Below are 20406 nucleotides of genomic sequence, written 5' to 3'. Positions count from 1 at the left end.
GGCAAAACTGATCACTGGATTTAGAAACATGGAAGTTGCTGGTATAATAATTTCTGTGGAATAATAGAGAAAGCCTGATTGAAGAGTATTCAAGAGAGAATAGGAGGAAGGGGAAGTATCTGGAATATATAACTATTTTGAGGAGTTTTACTATGAAAGCATACTGAATGAATGTGGGGTCATTTTTTTTTTTTTCTTTTTACAGCTGTACCTGTGACATATGGAAGTTACCGTGCCAAGGGCTGAATCAGGGCTGCAGCTGCCAGCCTACGGCACAGCCACAGCCACAGCAACAATGGATCCGAGCCATATCTGCAACCTACATTGCAGCTTGCAGCAACACCGGATCCTTAACCCACTGAGCAAGGCCAGGGATCAAACCCACATCTTCATGATACTAGTTTGGTTCCTAACCTGATGAGCCACAATGGGAACTCCTGGAGTCATTTTTAAAATGGAAAGAATTATTGACTATTTTGTAAACTGATAAGAAAACAGAAAGGAACAAAGATGATGAAGAAGAAGAGAGAGGGGAGAAAGTGGATAGAGTGATGTAGCTGAGAGGTGATAGGATCACAGCATAAGTCAGGGGCTGGCCTCGGATAGGAACATAAAGAGCTCATCCAAAGTAACAGAAGAGAGGGCACAGAGGAACATGGGAGGTAGATGTGGTAGCAAGGCTTATAAAGTTCTTTTACGACTGTTTCTATTTTCTCAGTGAAACAGAAAGTGAGGATATAAGCTAAGAATGAAATCAAGGAGAATGTGTTGAAGGTTTGAGGGAAAGAAGAAATGAAAAAAAATCATCCTCAAGATAGCAGAGTAAGCAAGTGATTATGAACTAAAGAAGGTAAGAAGAATAGTATCACAGGTCCACTAGACAGTGAATTACAGTAAAATTAATCCTCATGGTTGTGGCTTTTCCTCAGGAACATTCAACTTCACAAGTGCATGTGTAAAGTAGGCAGTTACATTTAACCATGGTTGGAGTTTTGTGAGGGAAGTAACATAATGAAAAGGAGGAGCAAGGGAGGATCAAGGGAATAACATAGCAAAAACTTCAACTGGATAAAAAAGGTGAAATATGGATAAGAATGTAAAGGATAGTGCAAAGGTGGTAAATCAATGAGTTGAAGTCCTGGTAGGGGAGAAGAATTGACAGAATTGGAGTACCTGAGGGAATGACAAAAAATTTTAAAAGATAGGGGTTTTGGAGGGTAGATTCTTGAAAATAAGCTTTTGGAGGGGATGAAATTTCGGCAATGACAAAGTCAATGGCATGACCATGGAAATTAGTAGCTGAGGGTAGGCAGGGGAGATAATCATTAGAAGAGAAGAGGTTAAGGAAATAAAAGTATTGAAAAGATTATCCACATGGATATTGAATCATCCAGAATCACGACAGGGGTAATACTGCAAAAAGGAAAGCAGAAGCTTAAATGTTTAGAAAATGACAGAAAGTGGCTGAGGATTCTGTACATGATAATCATAAGGGGGCCATGGGCAACAGAGTTATGAAGGTCAAAGCTGGAGGCTTAGGGAGAGGGAGGTGGTTGAGAAGTGAAAATGAGGTGCAACCAGGACACCCATCCCATCTTTATTTTTTAACTTTTTGGCCACACCCTCAAGCATGTGGAATTTCCCTGGGCCAAAGCTGCTGCAGGGACAATCCTTAGGAGACCTCTACCTATCCACCTCTAGACCTGTCTGAAGGACGTGGAAGAGAAGAGTGGCTACTGGCGAGAACTACAAAGAAAGCAGCATCCTCAGAGAAGCCTTAGGTTCCCTAGAGTAAGAAAGTTAATGTAGAGAAAAGAGTTAAGAACACAAGGGTTTTTTACTGATGACTGACCGAGAGGGCTCACTGGAAGGGTTTTAGGAAGTGGAGAGAAGTGAGAGATAAGGTCAGAAAATGGATGACAGAGCTATACGGGATGAGTCTGGGAAATAAACAATAACCTTGGTTTCTTGAAGAGATTAACATAAATTGAGATAAATGGTTTAATGTCATTAATCCAAATGATCTCAATGCAAATAATGATGACAATGCAACGAGTGGTGGGGATCAAATACTAGGGAATGGGGATTTGACCAGATGCATACTGAGTTCTAAGACTCTAAAGACTCTAGTCCCTTCTGCTGACACTGATGTGGAGGCCAGAGGAGGAGGGCTGCCCATTTACTCCCAGAGCATAAAAATCTCCCCAAGGAATCACGGTGAGCCAGCTGTTTCTGAGACAGCAGTATGTACAACCCTTGCAATCCTTATAAGCTTTGGCCTAATCAGAATTTATAATAATAGAAACCAGCATTTACCAAGGACCTGACATTTTATATATGTTATTATATTTCATTCTCACAATAATCCCAAGAGGAAAGTATTATTACCTTTATAGATGGCAAACTAAGGCTAGAGATTAAAGTATCTTATATGCCATCTCAGCTCCTAAGAAAAGTCCAGACAGATCCTAAATCCTACATAAAATTAAAATAGGGAGTTCCTGTCGTGGCGCAGCAGAAACGAATCCAACTAGGAACCATGAGGTTGCGGGTTCAATCCCTGGCCTCACTCAGCGGGTTATAGGATCCGGCGTTGCTGTGAGCTGTGGTGCATGTCGCAGACAAGGCTTGGATCTGGCGTTGCTGTGGCTCTGGCGTAGGGTGGCAGCAACAGCTCCAATTAGACACCTGGCCTGGGAACCTCCATATGCCACGGGTGTGGCCCTAAAAAGTCAAACGACAAAAAAAAAAGAAAAGAAAACCTAAAACAGCAGAATTTCATGAGAAGAAATCCTTTACTTTTATAAAGATAAAAATTTCTCTTGCGTTCCATGCAAAGAAATGAAGAGGTTAAATTTATAAAGACTTATAAAAGAACCTTCTGACCAATGGATCCAATCTGAGCTCAACACTCCATTATTACAGCCAAATAAACTGAGGAGAAAATTTAGCTACACATTATTCTCTCATTTATTTATTTACTTACTTATTTTTTATTTTTTAAAGCCTACCTCCACAGAGAATTTTACAAGGACTGAAGGAATTCAATCAACGGAAGACAGGTGCATCAGTGTATATGTAGAACCATGAAGAAGTTAGTTCATGGACCAAGTAAGCTACAAAAATCAAAGAAAAAGAAAAAAAAAGAGAAACAGAGGTTTTCACTTTATATGTCCCAAAGGTACAGAAAAGAACAACAGTATTAGGATTTTAAAGTTAAATATAGATGAACTGAAGAAGAGCAAAACATTTAGCATTACTCAGAAATCTTTATAAATTGAACATTACTTCCAAATAATTAAAATTAATAAGGCAAGACACTTTAGTTAATGAAGACATAATTGCCACACAGTTGACTAATATATTAGTAGAATCCATGACAAATAACCTATGAAGATGTTAGATAAACTATTACTATTAAACAAAAACAAATTTTTACACAAAGAAGCAACATTTCAAAACATGTTTAAATTTTAGTCGAGTTTTGGCAGAATTTATAATTACACTCATTTAATGCTGTTACTCTTGATCTTGGAATGCTGTTGTAAACAACTTGTTACTTTGAGATTAGTATCACTGCATTGTTTCCTAGTATTTTTATCTGTCTGCACATTGCTCACGCCCTCTGAAAGCAGAGGGATATATTTGTGGACTGGATGGCCAAAAGCATGAGCACAAGTTACAGCTATAAACTGTGGATCCTAAATCAGTTTTGCATAAGAGTCAGCTGGACAACTTTTGAAAACCTAATCTTGAATCCCACATCAGGTTCTTGGAATTAAAATCCCTGAGGCTTAGAAACTTCTGTTTATAGAAAGATCTGCAGGTGTGTTTGATTCATAGATTACATTAGACTATATAACTGTGGATTTAGAATTATGTTTTGAAGAATCTTAAAATACAACAGAAATACCTGTGGGCTTCTCTCACCTGTTTCAGCCAGAATAATCTCATTTTTATTTATTTTATGTATCTCTCCTGCTTCTTAAAGTCTGAAAACTATAAGATCAGACAGAGCAAAGTGAACCCACCGACATAAGAATTAAACTCATGATTTTACCATCATAACTAAGCTAATGCAAAGACAGAAAAGACCTGACAGATAAAAAGACCAGGAATGATGGGCACAGAGTATTTGTTAATGCCAAAAGAAAAACCTTGTGAAAGCTATTCTGTAATTCATATACTTTTATTTATTGCAATGTAAAATAACTTATTTAATACATGACTGGATTGCACAATAAAGTTCCCAAAATGGAAAACATAATTTAAAAATTATATATATTTTTATATATAAAAACAGGAATCAGGGTGGGGAGCAAAGAAGGCAGTAATAGATCTGGGGAGGTGTTTTTTTTGTTTGTTTGTTTTTGGTTTTTTTTGTCTTTTTGCTATATCTTTGGGCCACTCCCACGGCATACGGAGGTTCCCAGGCTAGGGGTCGAATCGGAGCTGTAGCCGCTGGCCTACGTCAGAGCCACAGCGCGGGATCCGAGCCGTGTCTGCAACCTACACCACAGCTCACGGCAACGCCGGAGGATCCTTAACCCACTGAGCAAGGGCAGGGACCGAACCCGCAACCTCATGGTTCCTAGTCGGATTCGTTAACCACTGTGCCACGACGGGAACTCCTGGGGAGGTGTTTTTGAGGAAATGATCACTCTAGGAGAAATGTGATCCAAACGAACGCTTATCTATTACTTCCCCATAACACAAGGTCTGGATCCTTTAAACACCTTGTAGGTGTTTCCTTTAATCTACTTTAACCCAGAAAACCATGTCCTTTGTCGTAGAGAAAGGCGGGTAAGAATGCTAGTGTCCTCCACCCATTCTGTCCTGGGATATTCCCCCGTAGGACTGGGTCTATCCATCCAGACCTTTTGAAATTCTCTACTTCAACCACCTACCTAATAATGATGTATGCCTGCTGGAACTCAGACTGGAGCCAGCCAATCCAATGCATGCAGTCTTAAAGAGCTCTTAAAGTCTTAAAGAGCTGCTTCATCAAATGAATCAGCACAGTATTTTACTCACCAGTCTGAATACACATACTAAGCAGGAGATGAACTGAGTAAGAAGCCAGCAGAGCAACCATCAGCAGCAACAAACTAAAATGTAAAAGAATTCATGGTCAAATCCCCCAAAGGTTTCTTATTTATGCTATCATAAATACAAGGACAAAATTTTTTTCACATCCAAATATTCACAGGGACTGTCTCTGAGTAGTTGGATTATGATCATTAAAGAAAATAAGAAGATACTTTCTGTATTCACCAAAATTTATTCAAATGAAAATATACTGCTTTGAAATTTTTTAAAAAATCAGAAAAAAACTTCACTTAAAACAAATTTCCTTCTTTAGCCCTCTTGTCTGCTGTCTGCTGGCTCAGCCAATTATTTTGCAATGTATCCCTTTTATTATCTCTCCTTATTCTAAGTCTAAAGGGACATTTCAGTTGTTAAATATCATTGTCTTCTTTTTCCTTTCTTCGTTTCTTGTCCTTCCAATGATGTATACCTCTTTAGCATACCTTCACCTATAATTGTGAATTAACACTGCAATTCCTAGCATCTGTTAAACCCACACACTCACCAAACTAAACCAGAAACATGCAGTTAACACATTTCTAACGATGCCATTTGGAAAATGTGCAATGTAATAATTGAGGTCCTCTCACCAAAAGTGTGAACAGAAACAACATGCATAGCCCCCTACTTATTCTCAGGAAGATACTGGTAGAACAAGCTTCTAGAAAGCTGTCCCCAGTGGAGTCCCCTCCAAGCTGAAGAAATACTATGGTTGTAGTCTACTTAATACTTGCTAATAAGTAACAGAACAGAGAAGTGAAAGTACACTTGTCAACTGACTCAGAAACCTGACAAAATAACAGTTTGACATCACAAAATGGAAACTGTGATAGGATTCAGCAAGCACACATTCAGTAGTACACATCTACATATAAGACCCTTTATGGATTTTAAAATATAATTTTTCAAAGGGGACTAAAATATAAATCCTCTGATAATGTCTTGCCTAAGGTGTCACACAGGTTTGAAGTTTTAAAACTATGAAAGTTTGTGAATATATTCCATAATAAAAGCAAGTTGGGTTACTTAAAATTGGTTTGCTAATCAAGAAAATCAAAACAAGGAGTTCCCATTGTGGCTCAGTGGGTTAAGGACCCCAAGTTGCCTCTGTGAGGATGCAGATTAGATTCGCTCAGTGGGTTAAGGATCTGATTCAGGTGTTGCCGCAAGCTGCGGGTGTTTAGGTCGCAGAGGTGGCTCAGATCTGGTGTTGCTGTGGCTGTGGCATAGGCCAGCAGCTGCAGCTCTGATTTGACCCCTAACCTAGCAACTTCCATATGCTACAGGTATGGCAATAAAAATAGTTTTTTTAATTCAAAATAAGAGCAAAAATGAACCTAAATGAAACTCTCTACGTATCTTAAGTTTCCTAGAAAAAGAGGTCTGCTTCTGCTGACAAAACAAACTTGTTCATTCATTCTATTAAGCATGGTGCTAGATGCTAAGGATAAGGTATAGTCCTAAAGGATTTCAGAGTTTAGTGGGGAACCTAACTTGCAAACAAATTATTACAATATATTATAATTAAAGAACAAATATACAAATGGAATATGAGCTGAGACTTAAAAGATGAATAACTGAATATATGTCCAGCCTCAGAGGATGAAACAAGACTACTTAACAGTAAGAAGAAAGGAGTTGGGGAGAAATGAAAAGATTATGTCCTTTATTTGCACTCACAAAATTGCTATTTATTATTAATCTGCATGGCTAATAAACTCTGATTTACTTTGGCCAACTTAACACAACAAATAAGCCACTTCTTAAGGTTATAAATGTGTGGATCAAGTTTCCATTTTTTAAAATTAGCTACACTTTGGATAAAAAAAAATACAGGTTATGTAGCATCCCTCCAAGCTACAGACTAGCAGCAATATAAAAGTTAAGAAGAAAATGTTAAAAGCCCAGAAATAACTAGAAATTGTATAGTACCAGCTTCTGCAGCCTATCTCTTTGCTTATTTTGAACTATCAAAATTAAGGGGGGAAAAAAGTAATGGTAAAATAAGAAAATAACTCACCTAAATCCAAGAATGCCAGTGTGAGCCATAACATAAGCTAAGCCAAGGATGCCACTTCCCATGATGGCATTCATCAAATTAAACACTGAGAAACCAAATGAAACACCTGGGGATCCCTGTCTGTGAAGTTCCTGTAAGCACACAAATTTAATAGAGTCAAATGTTTGAATGGTGAGGTTCAAATTTCATCAAGAAATGACAGACAATGGAGGATATCTGCAAACCAGACACATGATGTGACATACCAGGGGCTCAACCAGCAACCCAGCACTGGTTTCCTTTCCTTCCCTCCTCACCTCCCCTTAGTGCAGCACCAGGAATTTGGTTTCCTAGGAAAATCAACTCCAAGCACAGAAACCAGGTCGGCTTCTGAAAAGTCATGACTAACCTTGTGACTGCAAAAGATGAAGATAGGGTAAAATGGGGGTGGGGACAGAGAGCAGGAACATGGCCCCAAGCTCACATGATTACTGAAGAATCCCTGAATCAGCATGGGGTTACTGTAGACTTCTGCTGCTCCTCAATGACTAGGACAGCAAAATTAATCTCTATTTATATACTTAATGAATTAAGTCTGCCCAACGGGAAGGATGGTCAGGAACACCTGACAATGATGATACAGTAAATAGCGATTCACGTTGCTCTGGCGAGGACACTATGGAATACTAAACAGTATGGAATACTAAAACAGTATTTGGGAACAAAGTCCTAGAAACTGACTTAAGTTAAAAGTTGAGTGCACAGGCTTTAGGGTCAAGGGGAAGTACTATGTACCTATTATCAGGCCACCTCTACTCCTTCACCATTAAGGATCTCTGCATTAAGTTATTTACAGGTCCCCAGTGACTAAGCTGGGAAAAGAAAAATCTTGTGACTCTTGCACAAAGCTCAAACGACTGGTGAAGGAAACGAGAAGCCGAGAAACCAACAAAGATGCTAAAAAACAGCAGGGAGTTACATAATCCTGGGGCTACTCCTTTAAGTGGGGTCACCAGCCTCCAACTCGCCGCTGCACCTCTTCACCTGAGCCTGCACTTCTACTTCAGCTGTTCTTTCTAGCACAGGTTAGGCTCCTATGACACTCATTAAGTCCGCCAGATCTCGGAATCTCGGCTGCTGCCTTTGGGCCCCATGCCCTAAGCCTCTTCCTCCTCCCTTCGCCTTCCCCTTTCTTTTCTCCGTCGTATTTGGCAGGAACATCAGAAAAGTGCCGGGACTCGAGTTGTGCTAACTTACGTTGCTTAGCAACGGGCTTAACTCTTCCGCCTCTGCTTCTTCTATCTGCTGGGTAGAGACAAACCAGCCCGGCTCCGCACTGATGGTCCCCCACGGCGCCTCCATGCTGCTTGCTGGCCGACGACCCAGTCCATCTACCAGCTACCACCACTGCTCTCCCGGCCAGAGTCGCGCCAGAGGCGGGGCTGCATTCCCGGCCCTTCCGGGTGCCTGTACCTCACTAGGGCGGGGAAGGAAGAAGGTAATCGACGCGATCTGATGACGCTCGCCCTTCGGCGACGAACATTGATGTTGTCATCGAGGGCCCGCCTCTCCGTCGGCGACCCATTTCCGAGCCGCAGCAGAGCATGAGGTGAGGGGTTGGTCTGGGAGGCAGCTGCTGAGCGACGCCGGTAAATGGGATGGTGACGTTGATGAGATGGTGGCCGCTACACCTTTGATATTTCGAAGGGGCTGAGGGCGTGTTGTCGGTACCGGTCAGCTCAGGGCGGCTTTCCGCTTTGCGCTGCCTAGGCGAGGTCACCCACCGCCCGGGTGCCCTGCCAAGCCTAGGTCTGAGTACAGTACCAGGGAGTGTGGAGTCTCTTTCATCTTTTCAAAAGCTTTCTGATAGAACTTTAGCCATATTTTTACACATGTAAAGCCGAGACTCACATCAAGTAATTTACCCAAAGTAAATTACACATCTGTTTACCTGCTAGACCCAATTTGAACCCTGGCTATAAATTTTGACAGTTGCTTTATAGGGTTACCAGACGGGACCCTTTCCTTTTACAGTTACTTCTTCGGTAACAAAATGAATAACTGATACTGTTAATGGAATATGAGTATAACACTTAACAGGCCTCATCCTCAAAATACTGAAACCTCTAGTTATGGGCAGGAGTTGTGGCAGTAAAACTTCGAAGACAACATAGAAGTATATTAAGAATACCAGGCCCTGGAATTTAATCCTTGCTCAGCCACTTGGCAGGAACGGGAATTTGGGCCAATTAACCTACCCTTGAGCTTTAGTTTACTCATTTACAAAATGAGAATGTGATACCACGCACACCTCTCAAGGATTGATAATGTATGTAAAGCACCTGACCTAATAGGAATCCACAAGAATTTCCTTTTAAATATTGCCATTGGTAAGGTCATAAATATTGTGACCATTTCATTTAGTGTTGATTCTTAAACTTCAGCCTTCCAATCCCAAACATGTTCTATAGAAAATTGTGGTTGGGAAGGTCCATTGACTGAACGAAGGGTGATGGATCACAAAGCCCTAGTCCTGGCAACACATGGGTAGAAGGTGCACTTTTATTATTTACCACCATTAAAGGTCATCCTGTCCTGGAAATGATAGTATTCTTCTCACACACCACTAAAAGTTTTAATCATCAGCATTCACCCATTATTTAAAACAATTTAAAATTTTATTCCCCAAACTTATTGTGAACATGTTAAGTTAGTGTGTAGCTTTATGGTATTTGTTTTAAAAAATACTTTTTTTTTTAGGATCTTATGGAGGCCATTTGGATTTGGATTCTCAAGAAGACATCTCAAAGTGGAAAGCTGTGGAATAACTGAATCAGAATCATCGATTCCATTAGCTTGGGTGTCATTGATACAGAAACCTAACAGGGCACCTGATATTTTCTCGTTGGATCAAAGAAAAAGATTCTCAACCATGCCTGAAATAGAAACAAATCAGAGAGACTCTGAATTGTTTTCACCACCCTCTGATGTTCGAGGAATGACAAAACTCGATAGAGCAGCTTTTAAAAAAACAGTCACCATCCCAGTGCTTAAAGTGAGGAAAGAAATAGTCAATAAATTGATGCGGTCCCTTAAAAAGGCAGCACTGCAGCGCCCAGGCATCAAACGTGTGATTGAAGATCCAGAAGATGAAGAAAGTAGACTAATTATGTTGGATCCCTATAAAATCTTTACCAGTGATTCCTTCGAGAAAGAAGAACTCAGTATTTTAAAGCAACTAAATGTCAGTCCACAGATATCTAAATATAATTTGGAACTAACTTATGAAAACTTTAAATCAGAAGAAATATTGAGAGCCGTGCTCCCTGAAGGTCAAGATGTGACTTCAGGGTTTAGCCGAGTCGGACACATCGCCCACCTGAACCTTCGAGATCATCAGCTACCTTACAAGCATTTAATTGGTAGGTGTGTCTTAGTGATACTCACATATTAGAAAGCAATGAGCAAGTTCTAATTTTAGTTTTAAAAAATTTTAATGCTGAATTATAAGAGCAGGACATTTTAAGTTGGATCTTAGCTGCATACTCTCTCTTTTGAGGGCCATCTTGGAATACCTTTTCCAGAGTCATAGCAAGCTCTAAATATCAGTTTAAGCTTTTGTGTATACAATGCATAGAAGTAAAAACTTGAATCACTTGCTTTGGTAGAATTCTTTGGCAGCTTGTCATTTTGGTAGCCAGGACTTATTAAAACTTTAGGACTATGTTGAATACAAGGTTTCATAAATTTGCATGTTTAGGTCAAAAGGGCAAGACACTGTTTACTCATATTTTCATTGATCAATTAATTGAACTTGTTTATGTCAGGTACCACACATTGTTTTTTAGTGCTTCTAGCCTTAGAGAAACAATGCTGTGTATGCTGTACCTCTGTAGCCCAGAATTTAAGCCTGGGTCTTTTATTCGTTGGGATAAGATAGAAGCAGAAGACTAATCACAATTGCACTAATCCTCATGTAAATATTTAATGTCTGTGAATTCTCCAGGATTAATTTTTTTTTTAATGTAGAGTATTTGTCAGAACTTGTGGGAATTATTTTCAGCTTTAAAATGTAGTGCTCAGTATTTTGCATGGGTAGGATTTCAGAGATATGCTATTAGGCATTTCCTTGGTTTTTATTGATAAAGGGGGCTGATAATGCATAATGATAACATAATAAATACTTAAGCAAATCCTTATAATTATGACTGGGTATAAATGTCAAGTCTAGGTTTTCCTATGAGTCATTGCCTATTCTAACTCAAACATTCCTTTGAGCACTTTATTTTATAAACTTTTTCATAAAGAGAAACTCATATATTAAAAATGAAACATTTCTATAAAGGGGTAATTTTAAAGCTTTTACTATAGATCTTCAGGACAGGTTTTTTTTCTTTCCTCATTTATGGTACATTTATATATCTTTAAGACTGAGTTCTGATGCATGAAACAGAATAAGATAAGAATAATGATTGACAAGAGTTTGTTGATATTATCATGTTCTAAATCAAGTATCTAATTATCAGAGAAATTGGACAAATTCTGATTGCATTTAAGCATATTTGTATAATGGAGTACTTTTACTAACTTACAAATCAAGTTATCTTTCCTTCTACAATGAGATAGCATATAGATACTTTTTTAAGTGCTCACCAAAAAAAGTAGACTTTGATTAAAGGGCATCAGTGTACAATTTTTGGTGTATTTTATCTTTGTAGCTTTTTCTGCTGTGGCACATATTTGACATAAAGAACAATTTAAGTAAATGAATGTTTTATTTAGATAAAACTAAAGAATCTATGTTCCTTTTATTTGAAAACATTATTTTTGCTGATATATATTTCCAGGGTGTAGGTTTCAGATACACAATAAAACAGACATTTGGTTTGAGGCCGGTGGGGACAGGCTGGCATTTTCTAAGGTCATTTGTTCCCATAGTCCTTCCATCTCTTCTATTGTTCCCATAGTCCTTCCATCTCTTCTATTCTATAGACCAATTCCCTATGGTCTACCTGTTTGCTTATCGTTGTATTGATAAATTTAAGGAGATTAAGTGAAAAACATTAGACCAAAACTCCTCAAAAATTTTTCTTTAGAAAGGTACCCACACATTTTTGGTGTATCTGTGTTGCGGGCTGTCAGACATTAACTTTAGTAATCTGTTGAATCTTTACACATACTAGGATACAGTTTTTGTCTATAAACCAAAAGAAAATAGAGTTCATATTCATTTCATGTTTGCTACTTATTATGAATTCTTTTCTTTTAGGCCAAGTAACAATTGACAAAAATCCAGGAATCACCTCAGCAGTAAATAAAATCAATAATATTGATAATACCTACCGAAATTTCCAAATGGAAGTACTTTCTGGGGAGGAGAATATGATGACCAAGGTATAGAGTATTTTATATTGTCTCCTAATACAGTGTGTATCAAGATCAATGTCTAAAATCAGAGTAAATGACAAAGGTGAAGAATATTTATAATACCAATATTGATAAGTATGTGAAATGTGAGTGAGCATTTACATATAGTATTATGGGAGTGCAAATTAAGTCAGGAAGAGTGTATGGTAATAAATGTATTTTGCAATTTTGAATAGATACATCGTTTGACCAGGCATTTCATTTATAGGAAGTTATCTCAAGGATATAATTTGGAAAAAAGTAATAATAAAATAAATAAAGGAATAGAAACAATCTAAATGTCATCAGTAGAGAACTGATTAAATTCTTATATAATACCACAGTGGAATACTCCATCATTAAAGATTATTTAGCTCCACACTTAAAATAAATTGTCCATTGACATATTAAGTGACAAAAAATAAGTTGTAGAACAGTATATATAATAGTTCCATTTTAACTATGATAATTTTGAATATGTAAATACACATATACCTCAGAATGTTAATAGTGACCATATTTTTATTTGTAGTTACTGATGACCAATTATAATTTATAAAGTTAAAGTATAAAGTTATCTTTATACTTTCCTACTTAACCACATATTTCTTTTATAAGAAAAATTATTTCAAAGAAAAAAATAAAATATGTAGGAATAGATTCCTGGTATAAACTAGTATCTCATCCTCCATCTCCAAAATCCTCTGGAGTGTTAGGTATAATAAACTTTTTAAAGCTAAAAGTCTTAGATAATTACATGTTAACAGTATGTGAAATTTTGTACCTAAACTAGGAAATAAGTTAAACTCGCTCCACCACTTGACAAAAGTTTGAATAGCAAAAGCTACTCCTAAAATGTTAGACATATCTTTTTATTTATTTTTTTATTAAATTTTTGTTTTTAATTTTATGGCTGCACCTGAGGCATACAGAAATTCCCAGGCTGGGGACTGAATCCAACCCACAGCTGCAACCTTAAGCTGCAGCTGAGGCAACACTGGATCCTTTAACTTACTGCTCTGGGCTGGGGATCAAACCTACCCACACCTCTGCAGCAACCTGAGCCACTGCAGTTGGATTCTTAACCCATTGCACCACAGTGAAAACTCCTAGACATATCCTTTTTTTTTTTTTTTTTTTCCCTTTTTAGGGCCACACCTGCAGCATATGCATGTTCCCGGGCTAGGGGTCGAATCAGAGCTGCAGCTACTGGCCTACACCACAGCCACAGCAATGCAGGATCTGAGCCATGTCTACAACCTACACCACAGCTCACAGCAACACCAGATCCTTAACCCAGTGAGTGAGGCTAGGGATCAAACCCGCATCCTCATGAAGGTTCATAACTGGCTAAGCCACAATGGGAACTCCTTAGACGTATCTTTAAACAGGACTTTTTAAATAAAACTCAGGAGAGAATTTATGCAAAATAATTATTTTTTAAGATTCTGGACCCCTGATGTCTTAGTGTGAGTATTTTAAGTGTAATATTTTGACAGAATTAAATAGTGTCAAAACGTTAAAATACCTACACCCTTACTGTTAAGTCCTGAGCTAAAAGCTTTAATTATAACAAATCCCAGAAACCCACAAGATAATGGCTGTTGTTATTAATATTCTCTTTATGCAGATGGACTTATAAGGAGTGACTGAGCAGGGTGTTTGGAGCCAGGCTTCTGTCTCCAGAGACCATGCACAGTCTTTGCCTGAATATTAAACCTCCACTGCCCAATGCTTGTGTATAATGTATGAGGTCTGTTATGGCAACAAGATATCAATGTGAATCCTTTGGTAATAACAGTGTTTATCTCAGCTGACACTGAGACGTACCCTGACTGAATACTGTTCATGTTCTTTACTTGGTAGTGACGCTTAGGGTAGCAGGTAGTATCATTCTTCTCAGAGAGAAGATCTACAGTTCTAAGAAACTTCTATCATTGTATAAATGCCTTGGATTGATTTCCTAAGTAAACTAAAGTTTGTTCTTAGGACATTTTATATCTAATATTTATACTATCAAATAAATGTAAAAACTCAGTATAACATCTTTGCTCCAAACAGAATCACATTAACTATAGGAGCTCATGCAGAATTTAAGTACTATGTGTGTATATTATGAGGTAAAAGGATTCCTGAGTGAATCTGCTTGAAAAGTAATATTGAGTGAGATATCAAAGATTAGCTAAAACCAGAGAGACACTTAGAATCTGATTTTTTTAAGGTAGATCTGTGTTTCACATTAAAGAGCTTAAAGGTGAGTAGAAGGATTTCAGGAAAAGCATCCCAAGACATAGTTAAACCTACTAGGTTATATACCTAGAAAGACTTTTAGTTGGCAGAATCATGAATAAACATTTCCAACTCTGGAACTTTAATAATGTGGCCAGGGCATCTGATGTGATTGGGAGGAAAAAAATATATGTGTAAATTTGGAATTAAGGTTCATGAAAAGAGAATACAGATGATATCTATCACATTTATAGAACATAGAACTTTCTGGCCTTTGATTCTTCAGCCATTAAAATAAGGGGTTTAAGATGATGGGTGAGGTCATATTCCACAACTGTAATTTTAGTTTTGTTTTCTATATTCTATCATGTTTATGATAGTCCCAAAAGAAATTGCTACAAAGTCTTAATTTTGCTCAAGAGTTAGTTAGCTTCATTGTATATATTTAGTTTATCCATGAAAACTCAGATTAGAGAAAGGAGAAAATAGGGGAATGATTTGTTCTATACACTGGCTTTAATTTATAGACATGAAAACTGTTAAGTCTAAAAACATAGCAAAACACCTCAAAATTCAATGGCACATGACATCTGTCATGCCTCCCTCTGATAAACTGAAAACTAATGAAGAAAGCTTGTTTGCTGTGTGGAAGTGCTGTCTGCAACTTAGGTACCCATCATGAAGATAAGTGTAGTATGTTGTTTGAAAATACAGGGTTTTTTTTTTTCCCTATCAGATGACATAAGAGAATGTAACTAAGAGAGAGAATATACCTAAGCCAGACAGTTGTCTTATCTGAAAAATTCCTAATGTGATTGGGGAATCACTTCACAGCCCTTTAAGATGAAATAGAGAGCCATTTGGCTTTGAAGAGATGACTTTCCTCATGAAAAAGTCTAAAGATATTAACAGGGCTCAAATATAAACATCAGAATTCTAATTAAAGTACTTTATTTATTTATTTATTTTGTCTTTTTAGGGCCGCACCCACAGCACATGGAGGTTCCCAGGCTAGGGATTGAATCAGAGCTACAGCTGCGACCTATACCACAGCTCACAGCAATGCCAGATCCTTAACCCACTAATCGAGGCCAGAGATAGAACCCATGTCTTCATGGATGGTAGTCAGATTCACTAACTGCTGAGCCATGATGGGAGCTCCCTAAAATGCCTTTAAATGCACTGTTCTTTGCTCTTAATAGTAGTAAATTTAAATGTGTGTATGTGCCGGGGTACCTCCATCCAATATCAGTTACTGGAATTTGAGACTAAGCAGTTTAACCAAAAGCATAATACCTTTTTCAGGTTCGAGAAAACAACTACACCTATGAATTTGATTTTTCTAAAGTCTATTGGAATCCTCGTCTCTCCACAGAACACAGCCGTATCACAGAACTTCTCAAACCTGGGGATGTCCTATTTGATGTTTTTGCTGGGGTTGGGCCCTTTGCCATTCCAGCAGCAAAGAAAAACTGCACTGTATTTGCTAATGATCTCAATCCTGAATCCCATAAATGGCTACTGCACAACTGTAAATTAAATAAAGTGGACCAAAAGGTGAAAGTCTTTAACTTGGATGGGAAAGACTTCCTCCAAGGACCCGTCAGAGAAGAGTTAATGCAGCAACTGGGATTACTGTCAAAAGAAAGAAAACACTCTGTGCACATTGTCATGAACTTGCCAGCAAAGGCAGTTGAGTTTCTCTGTGCTTTCAAATCACTCTTAGATGGACAGCCATGCAGCAGTGAGCTCCTTCCCATAGTGCACTGTTACAGCTTTTCCAAAGATGCTAATCCTGCTAAGGATGTTCAGCAACAAGCTGGAACTGTGTTAGGTGTTTCCTTGGAGGCATGCAGTTCAGTTCACCTAGTAAGAAATGTGGCCCCCAACAAGGAAATGTTATGCATCACCTTTCAGATTCCTGCTGCTGTACTCTACAAGAATCAGACCGAAAATCAAGGTGAGCAACTTCTGGGAAATTAAATGTAAGCTGTAATATTACTCATATAAGCATTCTTGGGCCACATATATATTTTATATTATTTTTTAAACTTGGAAATAGGTTAAACTAATTCTAGTTAGATATTTCAGTTCAAGACCCTTTGGCATTCAATTGTGACTTGCTCACAGTGTTACAGATTTTAGTATGACACTCTATTCAGTCCAGTAGAAAGCTATTTCATTAAAATAATAAATCCACAGGAATGCTATTTCATGCATCAGTTGAGTATATTAAAAATCTTTTAAATGCCTATATTATATGCTTTTTAAAAGTATTTTCAAATGTTAAATATCTTACCTAATATAGGTTTTCTGGATTTGTTACAGAGACTCATGATGATCCACCTCTTAAACGCCAGAGGACAGATAGAGACTTTTAAGAAGACAAAACACCAATTGCTTCAATCACTTAATTGGAAATATTTTCTCTATCTCCCCATTAGACCTCTATGTAGTGAAATATCATTTGTATGATTTCATATTTTAGTATTCAGTTATTTTAGTATTGAACCATTTTATATTTTGCCTTGCTGTATTACAAATCATATTTAACTTTTTGTCAGATAAATATGTTTAAATACCGTCTTTCTGTTGGGAAAATAGTTTTTGAAGGTGGGATAATTGTGCGCTACCTAGGAAAGCACTAATCATTGTTCGGTTATTCTTAGTTGAATAGTATAGCTAAGTTTTATATAGGTACTTCTTTACTATCAGTATAAAAGTAATAACAAATGAGATTAATTATATCAGAGATAGGAAAACTATGTCCAGCAGGCCAAATCTGGCCCACCACCTGTTTTTGTATGACAGGTGACCTAAGAATGGTCTTTACTCTTTTTCTTTTTTTTTTTTTTTTTTTCTTTTGGCCATGCCTATGGCATGGCAATTTCCTGAGCCAGGGATCAAACCAGAGCCACAGCAGTGACAGTATCGGATCCTTAAGCTGTTGGACTGGTTCTTACATTTTTAAATGGTTGAAAAGGTGTCAAAAGAATAACATTTTATGACATGAAAATTGTATGAAATTTGAATTTCACTGTCCATAAATAAAGTTTTATTGGAACACACCATGCTCATTTGTTTACATACTGTCTCTGGCTGCTTTCATGGTTTAACCGTAGAGTTTAGTAAATGCAAAACAGATGGGATATGATTCTTATTTCACACTGCTGCTCAGCACACTACATACCACAGTGACACAGTTACAGCTCAATAGCATTTTGAGTGCCATGTATATTACCAAGCTATAACATTTTACTATTACTAGTGAATATCCTTCATCCCAAAACAAGAAAAGTAGTTGTCCAATGTTGTGCTTTTAAGGCACAGTTAGTAGAGTATGAATTTTTTTGATATTGAATTAGATGACAAAGCAACCATACCTGAGCTAAAATACTTTGAATAAAATGTATTTCCAAAAGAAGTACTCATAACAGTATTTCCAACTCACAAAAAAACAACTGCCAGAAAAAGTAGAAATTTAAATTAGAAATATAATAGCAGAATTTCTTCACAAAATAAAAAATGAAAGTGAGACTACAAACAAAGTAATCTCCAAGTGACTCTTGTAAGCCAAGCAAGGAAAACCATTTACCAATGGTGCGTTAACTGTATCTCAAAGTGGCAGTCTAAGAAATGCGTCCAGAGAAAGCTAACTTGTTTAAGACTATTAGCCTCTTGGCAAGGACAGTTGCTCAGAGAGCTGAGAACATTGGCAGCAACATCAGTAGTCAAAAAGGTAAATGAGTCAGAGTGGTTCTTCACTCTTGATGAGTGGATAGATGTTATTAATACTGCTCAGTATTTGAGGTGTCAGTGCTGAGTTTGAAGTTACTAAAGAATTACCCTTTGAATCAGCCTCTAAATACTCAAAATGGAACAATTACTGGTGAATACTTTGAAAGAAGTTGAGAAAACTAATTCTGTAAAACCTGAAGTAGATGTTATAACTGATGATAGTTTAAAAAGTGAAGTAGAAAAAGATCTAGTTGAAGAAATTTACAAAGCTTATGAAAATGTAAGATGTTTAAAACCTATAGTTATTCACTATATCATTCACCAGCAAGTACCTCACAACAAATATTTAAATCTATCATATTTTTTTAAACTAGTAGTATCAATCGTATATTTCATTTGCTTTCTAGGACTTTATCCTCAAAACCTTGAATTTTGTCAGAAATGAAGACTGAATTTCCTGCTTAACTATGTTTGACTTGCTTAACAATTATAAAGCTTAACTGCATTTTTTTTTTTTTTTGGTTCAGAGCCAAGACTGAAATTTCTTAAGAACCAACCTTAACCACTTCTAGAATACTGAATGTTTTTGGAAATTAGTTTTTGCTAAATACTTGAGAATATTTCTTAAATATTTCAACCCACAATTATAAGACAGTCATAACTTTAATATGAAACATGCTACAGTAGTCATTTCAGTAACATTTGAATCACAGTACCCTCTATTACACATTTCCTATGCTATCAAAAATTAAAACAAACAAGATTTCCATTCTCTGGAGTTCCCATCAGTCGTGGCTAAGTGGAAACGAATCTGATTAGCATCCATGAGGCACAGGTTCGACCCCTGGCCTCGCTCAGTAGGTTAAGGATCCAGTGTTTGCTATGAGCTGTGGTGTTCACTGCAGATGTGGCTCCGATCTGGAGTTGCTGTGGAGTAGACCAGCTCTGATTTGACTTCTAGCCTGGGAAGTCAAATCAGATTTCCCTCTATATGCTGTCGGTGTGGCCCTAAAAAGACCAAAAAAAATTGAATTCACACAATTAGCAGTGAATTTATTTTCTGTGTTCAGTATTTTTTGGAACCATGCAAATGCAGGTAAATTACCATATTTTGAAATCCATTTAACTACAATTGAACTTCCACATATCTTCAATTAGAAATGGTTGACGTAGGAGTTCCCATTGTGGCTCAATGGTTAACAAACCCAAACCCAACTAGTATCCATGAGGATGCAGGTTCAATCCCTGGCCTCACCCAGTGGGTTAAGGATCGGTCATTGCTGTGAAATGTGGTGTAGCAGATGCGGCTCAGATCTGGCATTGCTGTGGCTGTGGCATAGGCCGGCAGCTACCGCTCTGATTTGACCCTAGCCTGGGAACCTCCAAATGCCGCAAGTGAGACCCTAAAAAGACAAAAGCAAAAAACAACAACAACAAAAACCTGGTTAATGTGTTATTGTAATGACATGCTAAAAAAGCAAATACCAAGAAATTAAGAATCTAATTGAGTTTTACGAATGCCTTCCAAGTGATGTATATGCTCAGTTAAAATCACATGCTCCTAGACTGTTATCAGTTTTGAGTAGTATCTGTGTGAAAAGACAATTTTAAAGGTGAAATGTATAATACCTCATTATAGATAACCATTAAAGATTGATCATTTACAGTTCATTTTGATGATAAGAAACATTCAGAATCCCAATTAAAGGAAATGTTACTCCTCTAAAAAGCACTATAAAAAATGGACTCAATTATACTTTGAATTTAGTTAATTTAAAAAAATGTGCTAATTTATCTCATTTATCTACAAAATGGCCTCAATTTTGCCTCTTGGCCCACAAAGCCTAAAATATTTACTCCTAGGCCCACAGAATAAGCTTGAGGACCCCTCATTTATTTACTTATTTATTTAGTCTTTTGTCTTTTTTTTTTTTTTTTTTTTAGGG

The 20406-nt window shown here is 37.3% G+C and overlaps 2 protein-coding genes across 14 annotated transcripts in view; one reads left to right on the top strand and one right to left on the bottom strand.

Moving 5' to 3' along the window:
• The window catches only part of SLC38A6 (solute carrier family 38 member 6), a 64623-nt gene extending 56122 nt beyond the window's left edge, over positions 1-8501 (bottom strand). For 6 of the 11 annotated variants that reach the window (XM_084992333.1, XM_084992566.1, XM_084992412.1 and 3 more), the window contains exons 1-4: positions 8345-8480; positions 7109-7239; positions 5035-5108; positions 3012-3116 (exon numbers count right to left, since the gene is read on the bottom strand). Coding sequence is in view for 2 of the 11 variants with exons in the window: in NM_001267849.1 (NP_001254778.1) it covers positions 5035-5108; positions 7109-7239; positions 8345-8449 (310 nt within the window). In the remaining 9 variants the exon portion in view is untranslated. 11 annotated transcript variants of the gene reach the window in all.
• Positions 8502-8651: 150 nt separating this feature from the next.
• TRMT5 (tRNA methyltransferase 5) lies at positions 8652-17793 on the top strand. Of its 3 annotated transcripts, none has more exons than XR_014820286.1 (5): positions 8652-8736; positions 9848-10509; positions 12357-12481; positions 16098-16682; positions 17051-17793. XR_014820286.1 is itself a non-coding variant. In XM_003121846.5 (5 exons), the coding sequence occupies exons 1-5, from the start codon at positions 8692-8694 to the stop codon at positions 17101-17103; spliced, it is 1500 nt and encodes a 499-aa protein (XP_003121894.5). In that variant the 5' UTR covers positions 8652-8691; the 3' UTR covers positions 17104-17793. The 3 variants fall into 3 exon arrangements, 2 of the variants coding, with proteins under 2 accessions (XP_003121894.5, XP_013848928.3); XM_003121846.5 differs by having other exon boundaries at positions 8652-8696; positions 16028-16682; XM_013993474.3 differs by having other exon boundaries at positions 16028-16682.
• The last annotated feature ends 2613 nt before the right edge of the window (positions 17794-20406 follow it).

Source organism: Sus scrofa, chromosome 1 (assembly GCF_054392235.1).
Source record: "Sus scrofa isolate SSC_HxYL_T2T_F1_AM1 chromosome 1, Sscrofa_HxYL_maternal_Yorkshire_Landrace_v2.0, whole genome shotgun sequence".
NCBI lineage: Eukaryota > Metazoa > Chordata > Mammalia > Artiodactyla > Suidae > Sus > Sus scrofa.
This window is presented reverse-complemented; position numbering and strand designations above follow the sequence as displayed.